The 14,713-nt window shown below is 50.1% G+C and overlaps 1 protein-coding gene across 1 annotated transcript in view; it reads left to right on the top strand.

The window, feature by feature from the left end:
- The window catches only part of MYT1 (myelin transcription factor 1), an 88,583-nt gene that overhangs the window by 37,249 nt on the left and 36,621 nt on the right, over window positions 1-14,713 (top strand). Inside the window, exon 2 of the mRNA XM_014957187.1 lies at window positions 6,340-6,440. Coding sequence (XP_014812673.1) covers window positions 6,340-6,440 — 101 coding nt within the window. The remainder of the gene's footprint in view (window positions 1-6,339; window positions 6,441-14,713) is intronic.

Raw genomic sequence — 14,713 nt, forward strand, 5'->3', positions numbered from 1 at the left:
TGGGTTAGCAACGTGTGCTGTGCTGCAAGCGGCCGTTTGGCAGTGAAAGCGCTAGAAAGGTTTGATCCTACTGAAATCAAAACTCTTCCTTTCCTTTGGGTAAGGGGAAAATGAAAGATCAGAGTGTGCATCGCAGATTTCACAACCTTTGATGGTGCAGCCCGTGGTTCAGTTGCATTGTGTGTTTGTCAGGGCCATGGGATCAAAAATTCAGCTCACTGGTATGATGAGTTGTTGGGTCTCAACAGCCAGGCAGTGCAGCAAGGTGCTGTCTGGCTCTGTGCTTTGGCCAGAGGGGACATGGCTGGGAGTGACGTGGGGATGAGGGACAGCGAGTCCTGGGCTGTGGGAGTGGGATGTGTTGGGTCAATGTGATGGTGGAACCAGGGGACAGGAGCAGTGGGAGGTCAGGCACTTGGGCCAGCTGCCCCAGAGACCAGCCCAGGGCAATGAAGTTTGTCAACTTGCTTTAAATAAGAGTCACTAATAGAGAGTACAGGGTGGCCGTGACTCTTGCAAGTGCTGGAAAGGATTCCCCAGGTGCTGGGGTTTGATCACCATCTCCCAGCATTTGCTCCCTGTCCACTGGGTTTCACTGGTTCCCCACTTGCTGTTTCTGCAAACAGTTATGGGGCCAGGTCCCCATAGCTCGGTCCCAGGAGGAAACTGCTCATGACTCCCCCATTTCTCCTTTTATAGAGATTATAAACTCTTCGTGACTTGTCCAGGTAAGGTCCCCAGGTGAGAGCATCAAAGTTCAACACCTGCTTGGTGATTGCCAAGCTTCTTTCCAACCATGCCAAGGAAAAATCTCCTTAGTTCAGCAAATGAACAGCAAAGAACGTCCCGCCATCTAGCTGGCAGTGCTATGTCTCCCATCCATACATCCCATCCTAACTGATTATTAAATCATATTTGCTGATAAGTATGAGATGTAATATCTATTACACAGCTGTTAAACTTCAATTAATATGTTTTAATGATCAGTCATTTACTGTGCAATATACAATTAACATCCGGTATTAAATCTTAAATTAAATGCATGTTTGGGAAGCTAAATTTGAAGCACTGAACGTAGCCGTGGCACAGTAAACAGCGATAATTGCACTGAATGGATGGTATTTCTGTGCCCTGAGAGGGGGTTACGCCAACACCCCTGGCATTGGAGAAGAATTGCTGAAGGAGCTGGGTTCAGCTTTTTTCAGTGTATTTTGATCCCTACAGAGGTTTTAATTCATCTCCCTTGTAAAAAAGCCCCCTGATGCAGAGCTGCTGCACTCCCACGTGCCTGAAGGCTGAACTGGCAGCCGTTCACGCAGGGTTTTGGGTCGGGGGAGTCTTCTCTTGGTGAAGGCTGGGCAGGAGCATGGGGCAATTAGTTGGGCTTCAGGCTGGGTCGGGCTGTGCCGAGTCCTGGGGGCTGTGCAAGGGGGTCTGGTGGAGCAGCCAGGATCTGAGATTGAAGCCTTGCATCAAAGATAAGACTCGTGTTGCCTGTTGGAGGAGGAGCCCTCACTTTCCTGGGGTCCCACAGGAAAGCAGATTCAGTTATTGGTGTCCTCCAGGCAGTGGCCAGTGGCCGTAGAGAGCAGCGTGTGTGGGTGATGCCCGGGTGTTCACCAGCAAGCAGTGCAGAGGGGGTGGAGGGGCCCATGGGTGGCTTTTGCATCTGAGAGAAGACATAAAATTTACATTTGGGGTTTTTTCTTTAAAATTGATATGAAAGATGGGGTCCAAAGGGCACCCCCTGAGCCCTGACGCTGCTGCTGTGTTGGCTCTGAGAAGTGAGCCCGTGTTTTCTGGTGGGACATGGCAGGACCCAGCCTGTTCTCAGCACGTTGCTGCCTTGTTAACACAGGGTTCACCTTTCCCGTGAAAAATGTGCGTGAACAAAGATGAAGAAAAATCTTTCTCTCTTCCTTTTTCTTTTCTCGCACTCGGAGGAGCAAATGAAGATTGATTTGTTTTTCTTCTAGTCTTTCAGTTTAAATACGCTCTGACACCTCTTATGAGGAAAAAATGCCTTCACTCCCCCCCATCTTTACTCTAAAGACCCCATCTCTCACCCCATCGCTTTGCTATAGCAGAAGTAACCTCTGTGTGAATTTGGAGATGGGGTGGAGCTGCTCTTGCAGCCAGGAAGCAGCCCACAAACACAAGGACACTTGTGGGAGCTGGCTGCCACCCAGGCAGCCCCCTCCTGCAGCTTCTTCCCTCAATTTCTATTCACGTTCTGCCCCCCAAAGCTTCCTGAGAAGCTTTTTTTGGGGAACCTTCTGCCATTCTTTAGAGGGTTCAATTTTATTATTTTTTTTTCCTAGCAAATCAATGCTTTCTTCTCTCTTTGGTAAAGGAAAGTAAAACACCCCCCCAGTGTGATTAACACTCTGAATTGCGTGTGGTCTCCCTCCCAGGTTTCCAGGTATTGCTGTTTGGAGCTGGTGAGGGTGACTCAAAGGTTTCGCAGAACTTGCCAGGATTTTGCACAACTCACAACGTTTTGTTTCAGAGCTGACCTTGCTCAGAGGTTATTTCTGAAGGAGAGGAAGGGGACAAGCAGTTTCAGGTTTTGGGAAAGAACCTGGTTCAGAAGAGGACACACTGATGTTTTGGTGGTGGGGTGTCATAAAAGTTGATGGGGAAGAGCAGTCCATCTCCTGAGGGACCCCAGCGTGTCATCCAGTCCTGACTGGGTGGTGGGTACTGAGGATGGAGGTGGTGGGGGAAAGCTGATGATTTCTTTTGGGATGTGAAGGTCAGGGAGTGATCTGAGCATCCAGATTATTTTTCAAGGGGGAGTGGATGCAAGTGCTTCTGGCTGTGAGCTTTGGCTGTCCCAGCTTGGTGCAAGGAGGGGACCCCAGAATGCGCTTTTCCCTCCAGGATCAGCAGCCCACAAACACAAGGACACTTGTGGGAGCTGGCTGCCACCCAGGCAGCCCCCTCCTGCAGCATCTTCCCTCAATTTCTATTCACGTTCTGCCCCCCAAAGCTTCCTGAGAAGCTTTTTTTGGGGAACCTTCTGCCATTCTTTAGAGGGTTCCATTTTATTATTTTTTTTTCCTAGCAAATCAATGCTTTCTTCTCTCTTTGGTAAAGGAAAGTAAAACACCCCCCCAGTGTGATTAACACTCTGAATTGCGTGTGGTCTCCCTCCCAGGTTTCCAGGTATTGCTGTTTGGAGCTGGTGAGGGTGACTCAAAGGTTTCGCAGAACTTGCCAGGATTTTGCACAACTCACAACGTTTTGTTTCAGAGCTGACCTTGCTCAGAGGTTATTTCTGAAGGAGAGGAAGGGGACAAGCAGTTTCAGGTTTTGGGAAAGAACCTGGTTCAGAAGAGGACACACTGATGTTTTGGTGGTGGGGTGTCATAAAAGTTGATGGGGAAGAGCAGTCCATCTCCTGAGGGACCCCAGTGTGTCATCCAGTCCTGACTGGGTGGTGGGTACTGAGGACGGAGGTGGTGGGGGAAAGCTGATGGTTTCTTTTGGGATGTGAAGGTCATGGAGTGATCTAGATGATCTGAGCATCCAGATTATTTTTCAAGGGGGAGTGGATGCAAGTGCTTCTGGCTGTGAGCTTTGGCTGTCCCAGCTTGGTGCCAGGAGGGGACCCCAGAATGCACTTTTCCCTCCAGGATTTGCCTCCCATGGGCAAAAAGCTTGAATTTAAGGCAATATCGTGCATCTCCTCTTGGGTGGCCCACATAGGGGTTAAAAGAAGTGTCCTTCACGTAGGCAGTGAGCTGCGTTTCTGCTGAACCCAGGGTCCGGAGGCGAGGTGGAAAGGGCAGAGCCAGCAGAGCAAGCTGATCCTCTCCCGAGACCAGATGCATTTAAGCAGCACAGAGCAGAGGAAATCTGACTCGTGTATTAACGGAGCTGCCTTGGTCACCTGAACCGGGCTGGGCAGAGGGACAGGAGCGGGCAGGAGGGTGCTGAGCTGTGCGGCCAACACACCTTCAGCCTGGTCAGGACTCCTTGTCCCAACGCGCAGCCCCTTCCCCTCCTCTTGCTCACAGGGATGAAGGCACAGGGAGGTTGGGACGGGGCCCACGGCAAGGACAAGCTGGGATCTTGGGCCAGATTTGCCGTGGCAGCTTCCGGAGCTCACCCTTAGCCTACGACTTAGGCACACGTGAGCAAAACAGCCCCAAAGAGGATAAGTGTGTGTCTCTGTGTTTTGCTATTTTTTCCTCCTCCGGGTTGAATCTCATGACCTCAACCTTTCAGAAATCTTCTAAGCTGTCTTTAGGGTTATCTTTTATCCAGGATCTGTTGTTTCTACAGTTTACCCCTACACTCTCTGCTCCTGCCCTCACTGCATCCCAGAGGGGATGCTTTAAAACACACTGCTTGGGAGAAGGATGCTCAGGGAAATGCTTCAGATAAGCAGACGGGCTGTACTGTCCTGTGAATGTGACATAAAAACATCTTTATTTCTTCTTATTTGATATTTTCCCCCCTCTGTTCCCCTTTCTTCTGTCCCTTTCTAGCTTCTTTCCCACGTTTTGCTTGGTTTTCATCATCTGCCTGGCCATCTGTGCCTCCCTGCTCCCTTTCCTCGGAGCTTCTCCAAAGCAGAATAATGTTTCAGCAGCTCTTGGATTTTGTTTCCAAGGCCTTTGCCTTTCCTGTGGGTCCAGGCTGGAACACAGTGCTTCAGACAGGGTTTGGAGCGGGGTCTCCAACACAGGTGAAAGCTAGAAAAGTCCCCCTGGCTGCTCTCCTGGCTTCAGAACAGCTCTGGTTTTGGACAAATACACAAAGGTGACTTTCACGGTCACCTGTCTTAGGTACTAACTTGGGTTGTACGTTACTGTATGATCGAATTCTCCCAGTCTTTCAATGTACTCATTCTTGCAAGAGCACTGTGGGATAGACTGGTTGCTCCTTAATGTCTTGTAGACAGAGAACAGCCCCAGGCAGGGGAGAAATAAATGCCCTAGCTATTTGCTGTGTGTTCTCCTAAAAGCTGCTTTGCGACCCAAAGTTGCCGGGCTGGTGTCCTGCACACTCAGCAAGTTACCCATCGCTGGAAACACCCACCTTCCACAGGTTTCCTTTAGCATGTGTGTGCCTTCTTCCTGCTTCCCCCTGTCTCTGAGACCACCCCAATAATAGAAGCATCACATCCAGGAGAGATGGGAACCTGTTTGGCAGAGGAAGCAAAGCCTCTGCCCTGGGCTCTTCCCCAGGCTGTTTGCAGCCCGAGATGAATGAGTGTGCCGGTGTTTGTGTGTGTGTGTGTGGAGCTCCTCACGTGCCTCCTTCTGGGGGATGCTCTCCTTTTTCCTTTGCATCAGTGGTAGGAGATGAATGGAGCAGGACTTGGAGAGCAGGCAGTAAATTATTCAGCACTCAGTGCCAGAGGGAGCCGCAATTAAAGATGCGAGGGGAAGGCTCGCGGCGGCGGCGCCCAAAGCGACGGGGGTTTGCCAAGGTGAGCTGTGATGCTGAGGGCCCGGAGGGAGAGTCTGGGGGTGAACGCTCTTGATCTCATCACCATGAGCAGTAGCTGCACAGGAGGGGAAGCAGTGCCACCCAGCCCCCGTGCCAGGGTCAGCCACTGCAGGTCCATCCCTGTGCAGCAGGGCCTGGTGCTGGCCCCTTGGAGATGGTTGAAGTTGTACCAGATGAAGGGAAAGTGCCAAGAATTCACTTGTAACGCATGAATTTCCCATAAACTTTCTCTTCCTCGCTGCCTGCTCTCCCTTGCTCCCAAAGCAGCTCTCTCTCTGGGAGCTTTAACTTTGAGACCCTTGTTTTGCACCTTCACCGTGTATCGCTGTGACGACCCGCTCCCAAAATGCTGGTGTCACCCAGAGTTGTCATGGAAACCTGCGTGGGGACCCCACTTGGCTCTCAGTGATGTCCAGCCAACGGCTCCTATCCACTGCTTTAGACGTGTGACTTTTTTTGTGACAGACTGGAATATCAACTTCATCTCTGGGAAGAGTAGAGGGTGTAACGGAGAGGCCCTTTGCTGCTGCCATGGGCACCACGAGGTCCCCATGGGATTGTGCTGGCAGCTGCCTTGCCCAGCCCACCAGTGACACTCACCATTAGTGCTGTGTTTCCCACCTGAGGACCACACTGAGCAGCTCTGCAGTGCTCAGGGCAGGCTGAGGCTGCACACACAAATTCTTGGGGCTCTTGGCCTTGGTGTGGCACCACGGGGTCCTGCTCGGAGCTTGGAGACCCTCAGGCAGGATTTGTATCACCATTATAGAGAGCAGGCAGGGAATAAATATTGCATTTTCACCTCTGGTGGATGCTGCTGATGGGGTGCTGGGCTGACTCTGAGTCCTGATCCCGTGTTCTTCTTCCCCTCCTCAGAAAATGAGTTTCGGGGCGAGCTGCTGAATCAGAGGTGGACCTGTGGAGAGAAGATCAGCAGCTGCGAGGGAGCCGCCAGCCTGCACGGCACACGCATCAAGGTGAGCAGAAAGCCCTTCGTCCTTCACAAATGTGTACTATTTTGGTACAGCGACCCCCTGGCCCACGTGTTGGTCACAGGACGGGGGCTGTGTGCTGCTCCTGCCCTTATGGACCAGGTGGTCCTTGGGGGATGGAGCCTTTTCTGTACCCAAAGTGACGGGTAGGACTTGGGAGTCTCTGTCTCCTTGTTGCAGCTGAACATGGTGAATCCGGGCAAAGAGGGCTTCCAGCTGTCACGATTTGGCTTTGGCTCCAGATATTTAAATCCTTCCCTTCCTCCCTGGTCCCATCCTTCAAGGATGGCTCAGAGCTGGATATTTAGGTCAGTTCCAGGCCTGTTAAAATAGGCCCTTTCTCCAAGGCGCCGGCTGGTCGGAAGAAGCCCCTCGTACGCCAGGTGAAGCCGTGGTGTCCTTGGAGGAGACAAGAGAGGCATTCATGCCCACCGGGATGCGGGGAAGCTCCTGGGGGCTCAACAGAGCTGCTCATTTACTGCTGCAGCTGTGGCTGATGAAAGGGGTCCAGCCAAGGCTGTCAAACCTCCCGGCAGATTCACTGCCAGCAGATTAGGAAGCTTTAATTAAGCATAGAACTGGGCTGCTCATTACACAAATGGCACTTCCTGTCCCATTTTGGCCCCTCGGTAGTGAAGCACCATCTCAGAGGGGTGGATGGACCCACCTGGGCGCTGGAGGAAGCCCTCCTCGGGTGACTGATGTCACCCGTTCTTCCTGTATCCCCAAATAAACTGAGCCCTGGGAAAACCCCAAACCAGCAAAAATCCACCCTTAAAAATCATCCTTCTTCACTAACAAGCTGTCAGCTGCAAGCAGGTGTCGCCAGGAAAGCTCACACCTTCTTAGAAAGCAGAGTAAGCAGTTGTTGCTATATTTAAAACGAGCTCAATTAAGGCTTTTCTAGTGAACCTGCCAAATAAGCACTTAGATTAGATTTAATAAGATTGTTGTATGTTAATAAAGCAATGATTACAAAAGGTAATATTCCTAGTACCTGGCGCTCATCTAGAGCTCTGCCTCCGCCGAGCACATTGTGAATATTAACTGTTTCTTGCACCCCCCAGCTTTGCTTATCTGTGTTTTAACAGGGTGACTGGTCTGGGGGTGAGAGGAGGGGTTGGGGGGGGGAGTCTGAAGTGGGAGCAGAGTCTGGGGAGCTGCAGCTTTTTGAGAAGGTGGTGCTGGTCCTTCAAAGCTGGGTCCAGGAAGCATCACCCCAAGGGATGCTGAGGGTACATGAGGGCCTGATCCTGCACATCTTCTGCTGCCTGGGGTACGGGAGCGAGCGATAGATGAATTCTGGTCCTTCCTTATTAAAGCTTCAATAGGAAGAGGGTGCAGGAGGCTTTGATAAGGCTGTCACCGGCTCTCTAGTAGCAGTTTTCCCCACGCCTTACTTTAAATCCATTCAGGCAAATTTAAAAAGTCATTTATTTTCATATCAGTGCAAGTAGCATATTTATATTCTGCTATATTTTCCTAAAATCCAGGTAGAACATAGAATAGTTTAGGCTTGGATGTTGTCTGTGTGCAGCCCTCTTACCTCTCAAGGTGGGGAGAGGGATCCGAGTCCCTCTCTAACCTTCAGATCTGCTCCGCGGGCGCACGCTCGCACGTGTGCTCATAAATACAGAGCGTATTTAAATGTAGTTTTTCATTTCATGCCAGTTATGGTTTGTAAGCCACAGGATGCGCAGCGGTGAAGGACAATGGGATGTGGGGCACGTTTACTTATTTATTTTTGCCTGTAAAGAAGCCCAGGCGCAGGATAAAATTTCCCATGACAGGTCTGAAATGAGATCTCTGAGGAGCGCTGGGGAGAGGTGCTCTCTGAGCCAGCTGAGACCATCTGCAAGGACCCTCCTGCTTGTGCTCATCCTGATGGAAAAATGAATCTTTCTCTCCCAAATCTCTGTTCTCCCGTGCTGTGGTGAACCAGCTGACCTGAACAGCAGGCAGGCTGATGCTGAAGGGTGGCTGCTGTTAGGGACAGGTAGGGCTGACATTGATGGGGCCACCAGAGCCCGTCTCCTGCCATGAGCAAGTCCTCTTTGGAGATGTCTTGGAGATCATCTTTGGAGTCCTCTTTGGGCCTACAGGAGAGATGGGGAGGGACTCTCTATCAGGGAAGGGAGCCGTAGGACAAGGGCTAATGGTTTTAAACTGTAAGAGGGGAGATTTAGATGAGATCTGGGGGAAAACTTCTTTGCTGTGAGGGTCGTGAGACCCTGGCCCAGGTTGTCCAGAGAAGCTGTGGCTGCCCCATCCCTGGAGGGGTTCAAGGCCAGGTTGGATGGGGCTTTGAGCACCCTGGTCTGGTGGGAGGTGTCCCTGCCCAGGGCTGGCAGGGGGTAGAACTGGATGATCTATAAGGTCCCTTCCAACCCAAACCATTCCATGACTCCGTGTGCACATGGTTCACTTCAGCAATCACTGTGCATTGTGCCACTTGAGGATAATCGGATGAAAAAGGGAGCTTATTACTGAGCTTGAAAACAATGGGGTTGGAGAACTGTGATTTTTTTTTTTTTTTTTTCTCCTCTCCTACTCCCTGCTCTTCTGGTGTAAGAGCCGTTGCCACGTACGGAGCCACTTAGGTCTCTCCGCACATCAAACGCCGTTTGGATGGCGTGTGGTAGCACTTTCAAACCGTCAAGAGGAAAGTATGTGTCAACTTAAAGCACCGCATGTGAAATCACCCCAGCCCTAATGCTGGAACGTCAGCGCTGCGCAGGCACAGGCTGCAGCCGCCGCTGTGTCAAACGTGATGCTCGGGAGCATCTTTTCTGGTCCACTTCCCTTGTGCAGAGGATGCCTCTGCTATCGCGACGGAGCATTAGCTCTGGGTGAGCATTTCATCCTCAGCGTTGAGGGCTTGGGGTTTTTGTGTTTTGTTTTTTTTTTTTGGTGGGAGTTGGACCCTTTCCGCAAATGCAAACTGACAGCAGGGCTTCAGGAGGATGCTTGTGAGACGGATGTAAATTTTAATTTGAGGTGGGTACAAGCTGCGGGTTTGCATCTAGAGATGTCAAAGCAAAATCCTCCCCCTCCCTCCCTGACTCCAAGCCCGAGAACACAGCACAGGGTGTCCTTCCCTGGAAGCAGTGAGAGAGCAAAAGGCAGACGGTAGTTTATTCAGCTGAGGACGGGACTCGCAATAGGTGGAACGTCAGGAGGATTTAAATCAAGCAGCAGGGAAGTCCCTAAAGGAAGAAGCGAGGGGAAAAAAAACCACCCTAACCTCAGAGTGTGGTTATAAAATAGCAGCTGGGAGCTACTATTGAGCCTTTTTTAAAAGTAGAGGGAGACTCTTGATCAAGGGGTGTTTCTTCCTCTATCACCCTTTATTAATTCTCTTAAAAATTAACAGCTAGAGAAGGCCCAGCAGGATGAAGCCCTCTTCCTTTCCTGCACTGACCGATGAAGCCACGGCGCTTTGCAGAGAGCCGGGGGCAGAGATTTGGGGACCCAGAGCCAGGTCTTTCCACTCGTGTTCAGCCTGAAGCAGCCAAAGGGGGATTCCTCACAGGGTGGAAAATAAAAACCCTCCAAAAGAAATCAGGATGGTTGTTCAAACCCGTCCTTGCTGCCTGTTTTGCTCCCTGGCTGTGATTTGCCCCGTAGTCTGCATCCAGCTGGACCTTGGGGTTGGCTCGTGCTGATAAGGCAATCCTTGTGTAGGAAAGAAGCAGCAAACAACAGCGTGAATTAACCAGCAAATTAATCTTCCCTGGGGAGAGCTTGAAGGAGGTTGCTGGGACGAGGCTGGTGATGGTGGAGGTTTCCCACACAGCATCCTTCTCCCTTCCCTTCCCTCATCCTGGCTTTGAACCCTGCCCTGAAAGGCAGTTGTGGGAGCTGGACCATTGTCTGACTGTGCCTGGTCAGGGTAGAGGGGGGTGTGATGGGGTCCTACCTTGTTGGGGCACTTGTTACTGTGTTTTCCCTCAAGGATCTAAAGAAGAGGCTCTTTGGACCTGGAAGAGGGGGAGGACTGAGTAGAAAACCACTTTTCCACACTTCTGTAAGGAAAAATGTATTTTCTTCTGGCATTTTCCTCCTCCTGCTTTACCTGCTGCTAAGCAAATTTTAGATTCTGAAGGTTTTTAACTAAAAATAGAGGCTCTGTCTGTCTGTCCCTCTAAAGCCCAGACACAGCTTCTTGCAAATGGCATTTTGCTATATCTGCAAATAAGCACCGGTGGAAGCGCTGCTGCTTTCAGAGCAAAATAAATATTCCCGCTGAATCCTCACCTCTCTTTGTCCAGCTGAAGGCTTTTTCAGCCTGTTTATTTTCTCTGAGCTCCGTGGTGCTCTTGAATACATATAAAGTATTACCGCTGACCAGGGGGAATTTCAGCATTGGCCCTTAATGGCATATTTGCATAGAGCTGTCAAAGCCCCAGCACACCTGGGCATCAGTGCATGGGAGGCTCCAGCGGTTTTCTGCCAGCACCTCGGTCTTCCCTTGGAAAAGAAATGTGTATTGAGATAAGAAATAAGAAGAAAATATCAACCCTGTAGGTACTCTATAAAATTAAACCTCGGATCCGTGTGGCTGTTCCTGTGCTCTATCGCTGCGGTCTTGGCAGCAGAGCAAGGCTGTTACTGTAGTGAGCAGGATGTTAAAATTCACATGGTGCTCAGGTTAAACTGCCTTTCCAGTTTATCTGTCTGAATCTCATTGATTTAGATTTGCAGCATCAGGACACCATCAGTTTCGTGCGTGTTGTGCTCGTGTCAGGGAGCTCCTAAGCGTGGGATGAGCACTTGGTGAGGAACAGCCCCTGCACCACGGCACCTTGAGAGAGAAGGTATCAAAAAGGGGCATCCAGAGATGAAGTGATGTTCTCAAGGTTACCTTGTCCTGACCGTCGGTGGCAGAGCATAGAGGTGAATCCTGTAGTGAACACCCTGACACCCAGTGGAGGGTTTTGTCTCATGGTGTTGTGTTAGGAAACCTGCTAAATACTTATTTTGGCTTAATGTGAGGGGCAATCCATCAATAAGGTGAGGAGAAGCTGTATAAAGCTCTGCTTGGTTCTAGCAGGACTGACATCTTCTGGGGCTGGCAAAAATCTGGTAGCAAAAATTTGCTTGCAGGTTTCCTTTCAGATTGCTTTGTTTTCCATTCGGAGTTAAAATAATGAGTGAAATCCAGATTGCTTCTCAGCCTGGCTATTATTCGAGCGAGAGAAGAGAACAAATGAAAATACCCCGTCAGCCTCCAAGTCTGCAAACATGCACTATGTGACCTGAAATTTCGCGTTAAAACGATCTGTCTAGAGGGCTCCTCGCTGGGGAGGAGAACGAGAAAGGACAGTGGTTTCATGTAACCTTCATGCATCCCAGCCCGATAACCACAGAGGCTCCAGGAGCGCAGGAGTGGCCACGTCAGTTAATTTAAGTTGCCTGGGAGGAGCCAGGGGCTCAGCTCAGAAATGGGTCTTTTTTTTTTTTTCCTGGTGTTTCTGCGCTTTGGTGGGAAATGAAGATTTTTTTGAGGATGCTGTTGCTGGTGATTTAAGGTGAGGAAAGGAGCCTGATGGTGGAGAACAGTCGAGGTGTGCAGAGCCCACCCCGTCCAGTGCTGTAAGAGTAACATTTTAGAGTGGTGGGGCCATGTCAAGTTCTCTAACCAAGCAATGGGGTCTTCTCTATGGGGAAAACCCCCTAATTATTTAATATTTGGTGGTTTTTTTAAGAAAAAGATAAAAAAGCTTGTTTGTACAGAAAGCCAGGCAAGGCAGCCTATTTGGCTTTTCGTGGGGTCTTCCCTATGGGGAAAACCCCGGAATTATTTAATGTTTGGTGGGTTCTTTTTAAGAAAAAGATAAAAAAGCTGGTTTGTACAGTAAGCCAGGCAAGGCAGCCTATTTGGCTTTTCTACCCTTTGGTCCTGAGCAAGGTTGGATCTGTCCTTGTCTTCGGTGGGTCCTGTCCCCTTTGTCCATGTGGTGACTGAGTATGCTCCTGTTTTCCCAGCACACTTGATCCTGGTTTGAAAGAGGTGCCGAAGGCAACGGGATGAATTTTGTTGTGAGGTGTTATGGTGTCGGGAGGAGCCTGAATGTTAGCTCAGACATGATACCTAAATTTTGAAGACAAATGTGACGTGAAGTTGGATTTCACCCTTCTCCTTGAAGGGCAGGTTTAAGAAAATGGAAGTTTTGCTCTGCTTTTTCCCCTCGCTGTCCCTGCGGGGTCTCATCCCTTCCTCTTTTTTGGCCGGGGCTGGCAGTGCCCCTTACGCTTCCCCACATCCTGCCCTCCTCTGCCGCTTGGAATAATTTATCTGCAGGAAACCCATATTGCCAAGGCACCAGCCCAACGCGTGCCAACTCCCTGGGAAAACTGTCAAAAAAAAAAAAAAGAAAAAAAGGGAAAAAAAAAAAAAGGAAAAGAAAAAGCCCTCTCTGAAATTCATTTTGGTTGGAGGCAGGCTCCCAGCAATCAAACGTATTAGTCGTATTGTTGGCGTGCGGCGGCGGCATTAGCTGCCTCGCTCAGCGCACGCCGACGCTGAAAGGCTCATAAATGTAATGAAGTCCCTTTGACACCTGCTCCTCTCCGCACTTTAAACGTGAGCCATTGGTCCGCAGGGAACCGGGGCTTTAAAAATAGAAATTATAGTAATTGTCTGCTGTGTTATTGGGGAGATTGTAATAAACGTGAAGCACAACACCGTGGTGCCACGAGCTGAATGCTGACAGGACGCATAAATTGCTCCAGGTTTTGATTTTTTTTTTTTTTCCCCCATCGTTTTGTTTTTTTTTCCTCTCCAATCTCCCCATCTAACAAATCACATAAATCACTGCGTGTTAATGCTGTGTTTCTGGAGGGCGGGAGGGGGAGAGGCACTCAGGGAAATTTCATCCCTCCCCTTTGAGATGTTTTCAGCCCCATCAGCTGGGGACCTCTTTCTCCTCTCCCTGCCTGCCCAACAGCCTCCCCCCCTCCTCACCACCCCCAAACTTCACGGGGGACAAGAGAGGCTCAAACAAAGTGATGCATCCTTTGAGGGTGATGGGTGAGGTCCCCTGGTCCCTTCTGCTGGGGACTGTGAGCAGAATCCCTCAAGAAAGAGTTTCTAGGTGCACGTGGGGATGTGGTGGCACATATCATGCCTGCATCATCTCCATGTGTACTCTGTGTGTGTCCCCCTTCCTGCTCCTCAACCAGGGGGAGCAGCCACTTGTGTTTCCCTCTGTTGTGGGTGCAGGAGGGTTGGCTGTGGAGCATCCTCGTTTAGGAATGGCACAGGAGCTTCCATCTGGCTTTTTAGAGAATGCTCCAAAGAACATGTGCCTGAGAGAAAACGTGTTTACTATGTCAAATCCCACTTGGAAATGGTCCCTCCCCACACCCCCTCCATTCTCTCTCCTTCCTGTTATCCCAGGAAGAAATGTCCCATATCATAAAACTGCAATAAACCCCAAATTGTCTTGTCCCCAACCTACCATGCTATGATCCACCTCCTTGGTCTGACCCTGATCCTGCATCCCCCCTCTTGGCATTTGCTGCCAAAGGGAGCAAAGAGAGCATCTGTTTGGAGGGCGAGGCGTAAAGAGATGTTTCTTTGACCACGCCAGCAGCTTCATTGACAAGTTTGAGAAAATCCCATGTCTATTATTCTGGCCATATCCCTTTGCCCTGCCGTGGAGGTCCCCTGCTTTCAATGCCCCCACTTCCAGGCACAGCCTGATTTCAAAGCTCCCCTCGATGCCGGGACGTGGGTGAGGAGCCCACGCTGCACCCCAGAGGTGGCTGCACTTCAGCCTTCCGCTACCTTGTGGCATGTTGTGATGTTTAATTAATATCAAGCACTTTGAAGTCCCCGATGTTACTTATTCATGCCCGTATTCCCCACAGACTCTCCTATTTGATGTCCACATTGCAGAGGTTATTTAGATGCAACCCTCTTTGTGTCAAATTTAAAGGGAGAGGAGAGGTTGCTCTGTCGGGCACTACATGAAAAGTTGCTGTTCCTGGGCACAGGATCAGCTCAGCTGCATATTCAGAGATTTCTGAACTATTATATGTGCCAGATACTCACCTACACTCACAGGACTTCTGTGGTGCAAATCCAGAGAAATCAGTTCTGGCTCTATCAAGAAATATCTCAGATGGAGCCATTCTCCATCACATCTGGGTGTTTATCCCTCTGTGGTACCCGACCAGCAGAGAGTCCTTGTTGTGTCCCAGGACATGGAAATTAATTTAAGGTTACTAAATTTGGGTACTATGGGTTGAAC

The sequence above is a fragment of the Calidris pugnax genome, unplaced genomic scaffold (assembly GCF_001431845.1).
Source record: "Calidris pugnax isolate Ruff unplaced genomic scaffold, ASM143184v1 scaffold50, whole genome shotgun sequence".
NCBI lineage: Eukaryota > Metazoa > Chordata > Aves > Charadriiformes > Scolopacidae > Calidris > Calidris pugnax.